This window comes from Rhyacophila brunnea, unplaced genomic scaffold, assembly GCF_057557595.1.
Source record: "Rhyacophila brunnea isolate RB1 unplaced genomic scaffold, BYU_Rbru_1.0 scaffold_4, whole genome shotgun sequence".
In the NCBI taxonomy this organism is placed as follows: domain Eukaryota; kingdom Metazoa; phylum Arthropoda; class Insecta; order Trichoptera; family Rhyacophilidae; genus Rhyacophila; species Rhyacophila brunnea.
Window position 1 is genome coordinate 31,546,551 of NW_028233068.1, and position 13,316 is coordinate 31,559,866.

The following is a 13,316-nucleotide window of genomic DNA, read 5'->3' on the forward strand; positions in this document are numbered from 1 at the left end:
CATAAGAATGCTAACGATGAACAATGTCAAAGTAATAATGTATAAAATATTTGAAAAAAGAATATTTACAAAAACTAAGAAATGCAATGTCCCATAAATAATACAAGTCTGCCAACCACAAAATTAAAAGGTATTTCTTTATTATTTTTGAAACAATTTAATAACGGTATCTAACACTAGTAAATCACGCCTTAATCTTGTATTATAAGGTTGTCTAATAAATCGCACACTAATGGAAAATTACAACTTAAATTGTAATTTATTGAACAAAGCAATTATGGGTTTTCTCAAAAAATTTCCACTTATTTAATAGTAACCTAAAATAAGATTTAGGTATTTATTCCACTACATACATTATAAAGTACTAATGCATAATATTTACTATATATAGATTCAAGGCTTTTTTCAACAATTATTTTATTTCATAAACATAGATACTGTTCGGTTATTAGGAATACAGCGGAAAACACATTTTGAAAATAGCTGATAAACTGGATTGTTTGTTAGATTAACCCAACTTAACCTAACCTAGCCTAACCTAACCCAACCTAACGTAACCTAAACTAACCCAAACTAACAAATAATCCAGTATATTGGGTATTTTCAAAATGTGTTTTCCGCTGAATCCCTGATAACCGAACAGTACCACATAATATTATACCTACTGTGGCACCCCCGTATGGACCCCATTTGGGGATGTCTCTGTGTTTTTGGAGAGGCCCGAATCGGTATCAAACCCAACAAATAATAAAGCGCTGATTACGAAAATAAATAATGTTGAATATCTGCTGGCAACAATGCCATAATTTTGACCGTTGGAGATATTGCAACGTCGCCTTGAAAAAAACCGTTGAAAGCGGAATACAAGATGGCGTGGAGAACGCTGCAAGCAGCTAAATCGCGAACACGTACATTTCGTCCTCCGTAGAATTAAATTATTAAGAATGTAACTATTATATAATATTAACGTAAAATATACCTTGCCGTTTCCAAAACAATTCCGGTGTGTTATTGTTCACCTCCCCATCCCGAATCAGACGAAAAATCAGACAACAAAATAAAAGTGACAGTTTGCTATTCACTTACCAAAATGGAGGGAAGTGATACTACTTATATTATTTTCCTGATAATTTTCCGACGAATGATATTTTTCCTGAAGCATAATAAAATGCAAACACACATTTTCATCGACCTTTTAATATGAACGTGGTCTATAATATATAATATGTATTGATCAAATCTAGGTATATAATTATTTTTTTACCCAACTGAGATTTGAATACAAGACTAAATGCATTGATGTAATGTTTCATTTAATTACATAGTTGACAAGATAAACCCAGTCATATTCTGTTTACAAATAAAAATGTAACCATTTTATATTCTTTGGAAATATATTTAAACATCTACTATATTAATATTATTTAAGCTAGTGATATATGTTTTTCATTAAAATACGATTGGCTGAAGATATTATCATCATACTTATGGAAATTTCAATGATGTTGGGAATATAGAACTTGTTAATGAATTGAATATAGAAGATGTTGACTGACCTGTTCTTCAAAAATACTCCTGGCGAGATTGAGCAAAATCTGGTTTCTCCTATACTCCTGCACTGACATTTCGAAGAGTTGAGCATTTTGGATTCCTATGCCGCAGAAAGTCAGATATCGTCTGAAAACTTCCACGTCGTGGTCTGTGAACTCCATGGAGCCTGTAAATAAGATGAATAGTACGGATTATTTCGGTTTAAAAAATTATTTTTAATGACATTAAAAAATATTAGTTCAATACGTTCATAATACAATATTTACAAAACAAAATACACGTTATATGTGGTAAATAATATAAAGAGAAATGAGGTAACACAAACATAAAAATACTAGTGACAAATACAGTTGAAATAAATTCTTCTTCTTCTTTCTTTCACCCTGTCACGTCCCAACGTTGGGGCATAGGGCAAGCACAAGTTGGCGCCACTTCTCTCGGTCCATCGCCAACTCCTGCGCCTCCCGCCATGTCAGACCTGCAGCACGTAGGTCGCTTTTGTAGCATCGCTGCATGGTGAGGGAGGGCCGGCCACGGCGATGGAACCCTCGAGGCTGTGCCACAAGGGTACGAAGTGCCGCACTCTTTGGCGGCATCCGGAATACATGTCCCAGCCACGTAAATCTTCTCTTCGTGATAACTTCAATCACCGAAGGCTGTTGTGTCTGCTCACGAACTCGGGTGTTTGTAACGCGGTCGTACCAATGTACCCCTAAGATTCGGCGGAGACATCGATTCTCAAAGCTCAAAAGCCGAGACTCTTGAAGCTTAGTAAGATGCCATGTCTCACAGCCATACAGGAGCACAGGTAGCACACACGCGTTAAACAAACGACATTTGGTCCTCACAGAATACAGCTTTACTCACAGTAAAGTTCCTCACAGAATACAGTTGGTTGAACGCAGAGCCCGCCACACCCATGCGGATTCCAAGCTCACTAGAAATACCACCATCATCGGCAACCGTGGCACCCAAGTATTTAAATCTGGACACCAGCTCGACGGGCAGACCAGAAACCCGAAGAGGAGTTTCGGCGTCGTTGCATGCGGCACTGCACATGGATTTGGACCAAATCCATGAAATAAATTACACACTAATAAACTATATTTTAAAATATTGTATAACCAAATTTAGCCTCACGTAAGTGAAATATATTGATAACCGAATCAATTTAATTGGACCATAGCACTATCACCCTCCCAATTTGCATCATGTATGGCAGATTAGATCTATGCTGGGCTGAACAAACACCTGATGTTCCCAATTTCTTAAACTATTGTCAAAGTCATATAAATCAACCGCATTTAGACCACGCACAAGTTAGAAAAAGTACGTAGCCATAGAAAGATAGTTTCTAACTTTAAAATTATGGTATGCAATACTAATCATACATTAGAGAATTTCAGTTGGATAAAACCACGTATGCATACGGACTCAAGTAGGCCTCAGAAATTTCATCGGAACCCTCTGCGTCTAGAAGTTGTACTTCAACTGATTCGAGGTCCAAAAAATAACATACTTTCAAGCCTTATTCGTAATATTAATTTTATAATTAATATTTTAATTACTGTTGTTGTTTAGTTCTTGAAAGACTACCAATCGGTTAGAATAGTTAGGATTAGGGAATCCAATCCCGAGCCAAAATTCTGATCCCGGGATTTCGGGATTACAATTTGACAATCGGGGATTGGCACTTTTTTCCATTGTTATTATAAAATTTTTATATTTACAAATAAAATCGGTCAAAAATAAATCTAGTATAATTTATGCTATTTAAGACATTTATTGTTAATGTTGTATACGTTGACTCTAAGAAATACATAAGTTTAATGGAGTAAATAATATTCTAAAATAAATAATAATGTGAATTGAATATGAAATTGCTGTTTCTGATAGTAAAGACTTAATGAATGGGTAAGTGAGATTTAAAATAGCAAAGCAAATCATGGTGTACTTATGGCCTTTCCGCTTCATAAATCTAATTAGTCAGCCAAATATGAAACTGCCGTAAAATGTATGAGATCATGGGGGAATTACTTAAAGCATTGTTTTCTTCCAATCTTTCTCAATTTTATTTGAAGAATTAAAATGAATCTGTAACTTATACATGGGTATAAATCAAACTTCATTCAAACTCAGTTTATTTCTAATGTAGTTATTTGTTATTAAAAGTATTTTTTCTGTTATATTTTCGTTTTTATTTTATTTTACATAAAATTTATAAAAAAAATTAATCCCAAAAGTTTCGGGATTATGTTTATTAATCCCGGGATTCATAGGTATCGAAAATAGCTCGGGATCCCGGGATTTGGGATCCCGGGATTGGAATCCCTAGTTAGGATATATCTTCCCAGTAATGACAATTAATACGCTTACTAAATTTAATGTATTAATAGTGAGTAGGTATCTATCAGGTACGGGTTTCACTTCAAGTACTTTTCATTTTTTTCACTTAAACATTTTTTGGTTTTTACCTTATTTTGTTGTATTAATTTATTATATAAGCAAGAATTAGCTGTATTTATCATAAGTGTGCACCATTGGTGAGCACGCATAGTATCTACCATAAGATGGTGAAAAACGAAACCTGGGTCACAAAAAACTTCTTAAATGGATTAGTAGAAAACTTAAGATTAAAAACAACAGTATGTGTCGAACATATAAATAAAATGAACGTATTTTACATTAAAAGAACAGCTTGCCATTATTTTTGCGTATATATATATATTTCCTTACATTTTTCGTTTTTAATGAATAGTTGAATAAGTAGGTACCTACCTATTTAATGATTTAATAATATAATACCGTATATGTGAGGTGGGAAACAAATATTCATCCTATCCCTTGTAAGCTCTTGAATATTCATATTGTTCTTTGAAAACTCCAAGAAAACAATTGATACGAAGCATCTTATATTATGGCGCAAGTGCTCTGCTTCTTCGCCAAGTAAAATATAATTTACACTCTCGCTTCGCAATCAAAATGGCTTTCCTGCGGTCTCGCTGTGCTGCGCTATACATGGAAAACTTTAAATTGCATTTGAAGGCAGGAGCGCAGAGGAGCATATTGAATTTTCTACATTACCGACTCGACGATTTCAAATAAGCGATAATTTTTGAAATGCCAACATTAATTTAATTCAATTTTTATTTGAAATCTTAATTCGAAAAATCATCAAGATGAAAATATTGTTAATTTTTAAATTATTTCGATGGCATCACAGCTCATAGCCTTTATTCAGTCATCGAAATCATTAATCTAAGCAGTAATCGATGTTGAGAAGAAGTTTTGCGTTGCTATTTACTCTTCTTTTCAGTTCATCCGTGGTTTTCTGACTGGCGTCCTTATTCCAGAATTTGAGCTAAACAGTTTAACTTCACTCATTTTATGAAAGTGGAGAATTTTGAATTTTGGTATCTCTTTAAGATGGGAACATGGTTACGACGAATGATATGAGTTTTTCGTTGATTTGTCACTTTTGCGAGGATGGCTTTATTTTTTATACATTTAAATTGTATTGCAGTATTTTGTTTTTTCAATGGAGCAAACTATTTGTTGTAAAATGTATTTTATTATAACTATATTATATAGTGGGAGCGGTATGTGCTTGGTATAGAAGCGAACATGATAATTGTACATTAGAAATCTGGACAATATAATTGTTATTAAATTTAATAAAATTTAATGATAAATAATTATTTTACTTCGAAAATCCTTGCTCAAGCAGACCGGCATGAAACATGGACCATGATCATGCCCCAGTGTTATCTTAAAGATAGTTGGGAAGCATTTTATACAACATATTCTATTCGATAACTTTATAATGAAAGTCAAAAAAGTAGCCTAACAAATATAATATTTGGTAATGCTCACTAATTACTATACAATTGCAAAATTAACGGTTTTATTTGTCTATATGTATGAATGTAAAGAGAGGTAAGTGATACAAATGAACTGACAAAAAATAGATAAGTACTATCTGACTATCATAATGTAGTTACGCAAATATAAATAATGTGAAATCATAAATGTGCATAGATTAAAATATAATCATTATAGAAATGTCTCATAAATTTGATAAATCGAGGTTTCTTAATTTTAAAAAATAAAATGACAGGACAGAAAAATCAAAACAAATGACATAATCATACTCATATTACTCTGACAGATTATAGTGTTATCAGATTATATTTTCTTTGCAATTAGTTATTTTACCATGTTTTTATTAGCTCGTATTCTTGTTTGTCCAGTACAATTTTTTGTTTGTCCAAGATTTGTATTGGACGATTGAAGATTTTAACTAACTTCCCGACTAGCTAGACATTTGAAACTTTTAGAATATATCAGAACACGACGACAATCCATTCCTTTAATACTGTTAGCCATCTTTAAGCAGAATTGAATTCATTTTCAGTTAACTCTGTTTTGTATGAAAAGTTATTTCGGAAAAAAATCGTAAAAAGTAAAACACTATTATTGGTTGATACGGGGGTCCTAGCAACTAAATTATTAATATATACGTGCGTTACTATGGAAATCAATATGAAATGTCAAAATGACATTTCAGTATTCTATATTTATTCAGTATTTCTATTAAGTACAAAAAAAGTATTTATTAATACATATAATTGTCTAGTTAATATTATGATTCAACGGAAAATTTAAAAACGTGGTATATAAAAAGTTCTTTTTACATATGCGTGCCTAAATTCCCCAAATATTATTTTTTGACTGTCTGATGTGCCGAGCAGTTTTTCATAGGGGAAAAAGTAGTTATAAGAATTCTATTAAAAAGTTCAAAAATCATAATTGAGTATTTCTGTATTACTTAGTTTAGTTTTTTACACACAAATCCGATGACGTATTCTCTCGCTAACAGTAGTTGCAAGCATTGGTAAATCGATCAAAATGACAAGGTTCATGGTGCCGCTTCTCCCGCTGCCTGATGCGGTCACTGCGATAATATTGTGTCTGCGATAACATCACGTAAAGACTGGCCTATGCAATTTAAATTAAACGTAATGCTTATTCTTGAATAGTATCAGCCTGCTATTTTTCTACAATGCGATCTGTCATTTTTATGGATCGATTGGTAAATATTATTAAAAGCCGAAGAAAACACGCATAGCTATGTCGTCACTATTTTTTAATACTAACATCTCTTTAACACAAAATATTTGCGTGTCATGCAAAATAATCTTCCGTGCCACTAGTGGTACGCGTACCATAGGTTCGCAATCACTGCGTTAACCCATTAAAGATATATATAAGGAAAAAAGATGAACGAATAGCCATAATTAATTGCGTATGTAGGTAGTAAATTTTACAAGAGGTTACTAAAACTGCTACAACTTTTTTATTACCTACCTACATGTTTATTTTCAATATTTCTTTTAAACTTGTATGTTTATCGAAATATTTAAAATTGTAATACTCTTTTTTAAATATGGGGGTATTTTTTTTGGGTTTAAAGAAATATCTAAAGAAAATATCAAGGACAATCGGTGTCAAATTGACGCCGATTGTCCAGAATCACGTGGTCAACAGCGGTGTCAAATTTTCCCTGTGACGTATCGAAAGGGTCGAATGTCACCGAAATGCAATTTTGACAGGGCGTGGAAAATGTCGCAGAATCTATCAAGTTTCATAGAAAAGTCGATGGTATCTAATATTAGATATCTTTTTAAGTGCATACCAAATTTCTTGAATATCTGTTAGATTCAATTTGTAGATTAAATTTCTCATGTACATATTTAGAAATCGAAGTATATCGAAAAAGTAGCGTCTGTGTGTTATACGAGAGATTGAAGAGTAATTATTATAGGGATAGGGATTATTTATGGATAAGTCTGTTGCTATTGTTGTAAAATTTAGAATCAGTAAAGTTTACAGCCAATTAAATCCCTTATTCCTTAAACTTTTTCATTTTATCTGTACCTGCATAGTGCAGAATACTATAAACCAGTGTTTCCCAGCCTTATTTCTGCCAAGCCCCACTTCAACGCTTCAAAAACCTCCATACCCCCCTATCAACACTTTATAATTACCTAACTAATTCTGAAATAAAAAATGCACATAGGCAATACTATTTTTAATTTAACTTTCGTAAGTAAATATGTATATTACGTTACATGTACAACTCGGAAGAAAATTAGTGCGATCCTTGTGCTATGCTTCGTCTTCAAATGATTTTCAAGATGACCTTTTTGCTCCCCAAAATATTCAAATTGCCCCCCGGTGGGGCGTACGCCCCACGTTGGGAATCACTGCTATAAACTAAACAAAAATGAAATCTTCTGGAATTGAAATATATCATCTGCGGTTAATTTTCCGTGCGCTCAACTTCCATGAACTGTGTCGAAAATAATTATTAATAAAAAAAAATACTTAAAAATTACTACGATTAATTACCTATTTCAAATGAAACGTGATAGTTCAAGATGAAATGGTAATTGTTTAAACTTATCTAATAATTTCTAGATAACATTCCCAATGAAAATACTAATTCTAGGAAAAGTTAATTAAAATAATGTGCATATTTTATACATATTATAAAATAAGCGGAAATTTCCTCTTGAAATGGGTCAAACACGCTTCTGTGATCTAATTATGTAGTTTTTATTTATTCCTTTTTATGTACTTAGCTTAATGGCTAACAGGATTAAAAGCATCTAAGGCGTCATTTGGGGAGGTATTATACACGTGCCAGCAATATAATTGTTAAATAAAAACACTTCGCGAAACTCAGGATCGTCATATTTAGCTTTTTATTAAAATATAAAGATAATTATTACCTCAGTCATTATTTATAACATAAAATATCTTTTTGCTGATAGATAATGTTACAAAGCATGTTCGTTATAATTTATAATATACATGTTATCATATTTAATATAATACGATTTTTTCGAAAGTAGTAGGTATGCTTTATAAAATCTTGATATAGATACCTTTGAATCGTAAGTATTTTAAAACTCGGCCAGGGATATCTGTGTAAAGTTTCCAGTGCTTTGGCGATCTTCGTAGTCGAATATTATTCATATTTGGTTTGATTCCCAGTGAGGTCATAATACAATACAATATTATGTGATTTTGTCAAGCCTGGCCGTTTCTCCGATGTATTTTACTATCTACTGTAATTGAAATTTTTGACCTGTTGTAGGTAGTGTATAAAAACCCTTATTTTAGTATCTAGTATTGGTGCAGTGTCTATAATTGACTAAAACTATTTTCTACCCCATCGATGAATGATGTATCCAATCAAAAGCTGTCTGTAAATATAGTTTATATTATGTATCATGAAATAATAAAAAAAACTTATACTGTTTTCAAATAAGTATCAACTTTTTATAAAATGAACGTCTTTTTCCGAATATATATATTATGTGTTTCACTTAGTAAATAAATTCAAGATTGCTTTGGTGTTGGTTGAAGTTTTAATAATATAAAAGCGAAGTTGAGTAGTTTGTGAAATTGCAAAAGTGGTTTTGCCTCACCCGATCTGCTCATAATACGGTAGCCGTAGTTTGTTCTAGACGTTTTAAAGTGCATTCATGAGTTTGGACAACCAAAACGATGATTAGATTGCATACAATGTCTATTGATGCAGTTGAATATGGCCAGTGATGTAGTAATGAATAAAAAAAGTCCCGGAGTGTTGATTAATGAAATTGTAAATTAATCAATAACTCTCTTTTAAATTCACATTAATTCAACTTTTTAATAGCTATATTCCAGTGGCGAGCAGTGACCTTTGCTTGCAAGGATGCTGTTGAAAAATACGCATACATACTATTTGCTACATACATAATATTATCTACTTATGCTATTGTAACTAACTTAATCTAGCTAGCAGCTGATGAAGGCTTATATTAATGGGGTGTTACAGCCTTGTAGGTCCGATATATTTTAAAAATAAATGCGTAATATTACTAATATAGAATGTTTAGAAGTTAATACAGGTAAAATTTACCATTCGATTGCATAATAAATATCTGTATAGTATTACTACATAATACTATACCGAATGTTTATCGGAGTGCGGTGCATCTACAAACCGCACGCCACTACTAGATACTTACTAAAATGTATGCGATATCTGATGCAAATAAATTTGAAAAAAATATTGGTGACCAATTTAAGAAGAAAAAATATTTTCCATAAAATTAGTAGAATTTTAGAAAAAGTCATAATATTACTTATAAGTATAAGTTAGTCATGTGTTTACCATTTATGACTTTTATCGTATAGCGCACCAAGAGTTTCCCATATTATTTTTACTTTACATGTTCATACCATATTTTTTTTAAATATATAATAATTATGTAAGTCGTAAATTTTTCTATCCATAAAACAAGAAAAAATATATTTCGAGTCCATGTGATTCATAATTCTGTGCATTCTAATATTGTAGGTTAAATGTTTGTCATGTTAAGTAAAAGCCACAGAGCGCCGATCTCACACGCTCTGCCCCAACTACACCACTGGATATGACTTGAGCGTTTAAATTGTTACTAAATTTTGCTTATAGTATTACGCAGTGACGTCTTTCGGAAAACCGCCACCATACATCGAAGATACCTCCTTCACCATTGATTATTTTAGAATAAAATGTTATTTAGTTTTAATTAAATGGTGCAGGACTGTAATTTTTAGATACCAATCTTATTTACAATGCAGAACAAACTAATATATAAGCGGATATTTGTCATTGATAGTGTATTTATTAGATACATCATTGTTAGGGACGTTTGAGTGAAAATGAATTACTTACATATTATTGGGTTAAATTGTCCTGAATTTTATTTCCAGCGTCTCAAAAGTCCTGAGAGTTTTTCTATGACCAATTTTGTTTGATATGGGGAGTAAAATATTTATATATTGCAAACCAACACAATTTGTATTTAATTTTGTTCTTCGGTAATATTGCACATTGCTCCTTTTGTCTTTTTCACTTTCAATCCTGAACTTATTATGTTTCTTATCAATATAGTGAAACATGTATAATAATAATATACACATGTACCTATACCTATACGCTTTTCGCACGAGCTTACTTACCGTCACCCCATGCAATGTCACTGGCAAGTGGTACATACTAATTATCAAATTAAAAGCAATCTTTTATTAAAACTCAATAAATTAGACGTGTTTAGTCGAAATCCCGAATGCCTAAAATCTCGAATGACAAAAATCCCTTTAGTTAAAATCTCAAATAACTGCTAAAATCCCGAAAGTTTAAATCTCGAAAGTCGAAATTCCGAATGCCAAAATCCCGAATTACCAAAAACCCTAAAAGCGAAACATCCAAAAACAATATTTTATATTAAGTATTATTATGTTGTTTGTAAATATTTACAATATATTTATTAATAATACATGAACATACATTGATTATAAATATAATACGTAGTATTAGCGTCTGTAAATAGAATCATCAGTTAATATTTTGATGAATAAGTTAATTAAGTTAAGGTTTTTCCTTTTATTATTGGAGGTAATAATTGGTATGGTTGTTTTATTTCTACACTTATGTAACATAATATGTAATATATTTCCATCCAATAAATCCAATATACCCTCCAAAATATATTTTTTTGCCGAGTAAATTATACAAGCGTGTTATGATATTAATTCATACTAAAAGTATTATTTTAGTTTTGGAAAAGTTTTAATGGAATTATGATTATAAAGGATGGAAGCAATGTATACTTACGTATATTCTAAGGATTATCTACCCACTGAGAATCGAGATTTCAGTGTACCTATGTGAAATTAATATGGCGTCGGACAGGTCTTGAGACTGGCAACAGCAGTCAGCGATACAGCATTATTGAAAGAAAGGAAGGAAGGTGGAAAGGAGGGCATAAAAAGGTCAAACCAATTTGACTGTCGGACCTCCGTCACTCCTCAATGCGTCGCTTTGATTAAAAGCGATCCACGATGTCCATTTCCCGACGTCCTGAACATTTTCATAATGCAAACAAGGCCGGATGCCGGGCCGGACCGGGTTAAGCATGTTTTATGTCTTTGGGGTCTATGCTTTACTACAGCGGTTCTCAACCATTACACAAAATAATTAAGAAATTACATAAAACAGGTACAGTGAACCCCGATTTTACGTTTTTTAAGTACTACTGAAAACAACGTAAACAGCGGTAAAATGGAAATGGGGGTTTGTGGACATGTTTTGCCTGTTTATGTGAAACTCTCTCAATATTATAAATTGATATTAAGGTTTGATAAATTAATTATCAAACCGTAATAAGATTGTATTATGATATTATTTGAACGGATGAGAAAAAACAAGACAAAACAACTTAATTAATTTAATAACCAAACAAAACGTAAAAACTACAAACAATAATAACGGATAATGCGACCGTAGTATTTGAGCAAAACCGGAAAATGACAAAAAATACCACGTGTACCAATGGCTAAAGTCAAAAAAATAAAAGATCGCCCATCAACTACGTTGTATAAACTAAGTTGTATAACTGTAGAGTCTACGTTTTATAACTTTGCACTTTTTACTACACTGATACGCCTCCTTCCCTGATTACCTCGCATAAAATTAGATCAAATGATATTATTCACTTGTATTAATAAGAAAATAAATGGATAATAAATAAAATGTAAAAAAAATATTTTTAGAATATATTACACAATTTTCATCATAGAGTCGGAGTGCAAAGTTATGAAGCATATACCCTACACTGCAGCCGTGTTAATACAATAAGGAATGCGCATTATGCCTCATGACCTATTTATATAAAAATTAAATTAAAAAAAATGTGGTTATGCGTCTGCAACTTAAAATTTCAATGATTGCCTTGTATTTACGTACTTACATATGTAATGGAATGTGAAAATTTTAGTTGAATTTAAATATATATTTCAGACATAAAATAAAAATAAAGACAACCAGGAATTAATCGTATTAAAATAAAATGGGACTGCACTCAAATAGCGGGGAAACATGAATTCCGGGCGCGTAAAATCGAGGTTCCGCGGTATATAATTTCTATTACGTTTTTATGATACGAGTATCATACAGAGTAAAATCTATTTTTTACGCTGTGTAATTATTGTTCATTATATTCCAATGCTTTATTATCAATTAATAAGGAAACAGCCCCAATTACCGGACACGTCTTGTTGAATCATGATTTTAAAAAGCTGGAGATATTACCTATTAAATTTAACATTGAAATTCTGCATACCTTATTAGTATACAATTGGATTTAATATGAATCAAGTCGTAAACAAGAATCGTACATGTTTTTAATTTTTAAGGCATACATGCTCTGGAAAAATTGAGGATAATGGTCACTAATATTGGATTCTTCTTATACCCAATAATATTAGGAACTATTTTTGCAAGAATAAATAACATGCTTTTAAACCATCCCATGACACCATTTCTCAAGCCAAAGATTTTCGCAAGGCATGCTAGTCAGATTACTAGGAAACTACTGTAAGCATTTTATTAACTCTATCTTGAATGACACTGCCTTTCTCTAAAAAGTCGAGTATCAAATATTACGAACAAATCTCATATTCAGTACAGTTCCCCCACTCTTGAGATTATCACAATATTCTTGGAGCGTTTGTCCAGGTCCGATAGGAACGTCCGAATCTGTGGTCCGAGGTAACGATCCGATGAAGCAACCTTCACATTTATATAAGCCACTTGTCCACACAACAATCTCAGATTGCGGACATTGTATTGATAAGCAGCGTTGGACCGTCATCTCGGATCACGG

The 13,316-nt window shown here is 32.0% G+C and overlaps 1 protein-coding gene across 1 annotated transcript in view; it reads right to left on the reverse strand.

Annotated features, from left to right (window-relative positions):
* The window catches only part of LOC147067264 (cGMP-specific 3',5'-cyclic phosphodiesterase-like), a 164,372-nt gene that overhangs the window by 69,130 nt on the left and 81,926 nt on the right, over positions 1 to 13,316 (reverse strand). The window contains exon 4 of the mRNA XM_085954983.1: positions 1,557 to 1,717. Within this exon, the coding sequence (XP_085811109.1) occupies positions 1,557 to 1,717 (161 nt within the window). The remainder of the gene's footprint in view (positions 1 to 1,556; positions 1,718 to 13,316) is intronic.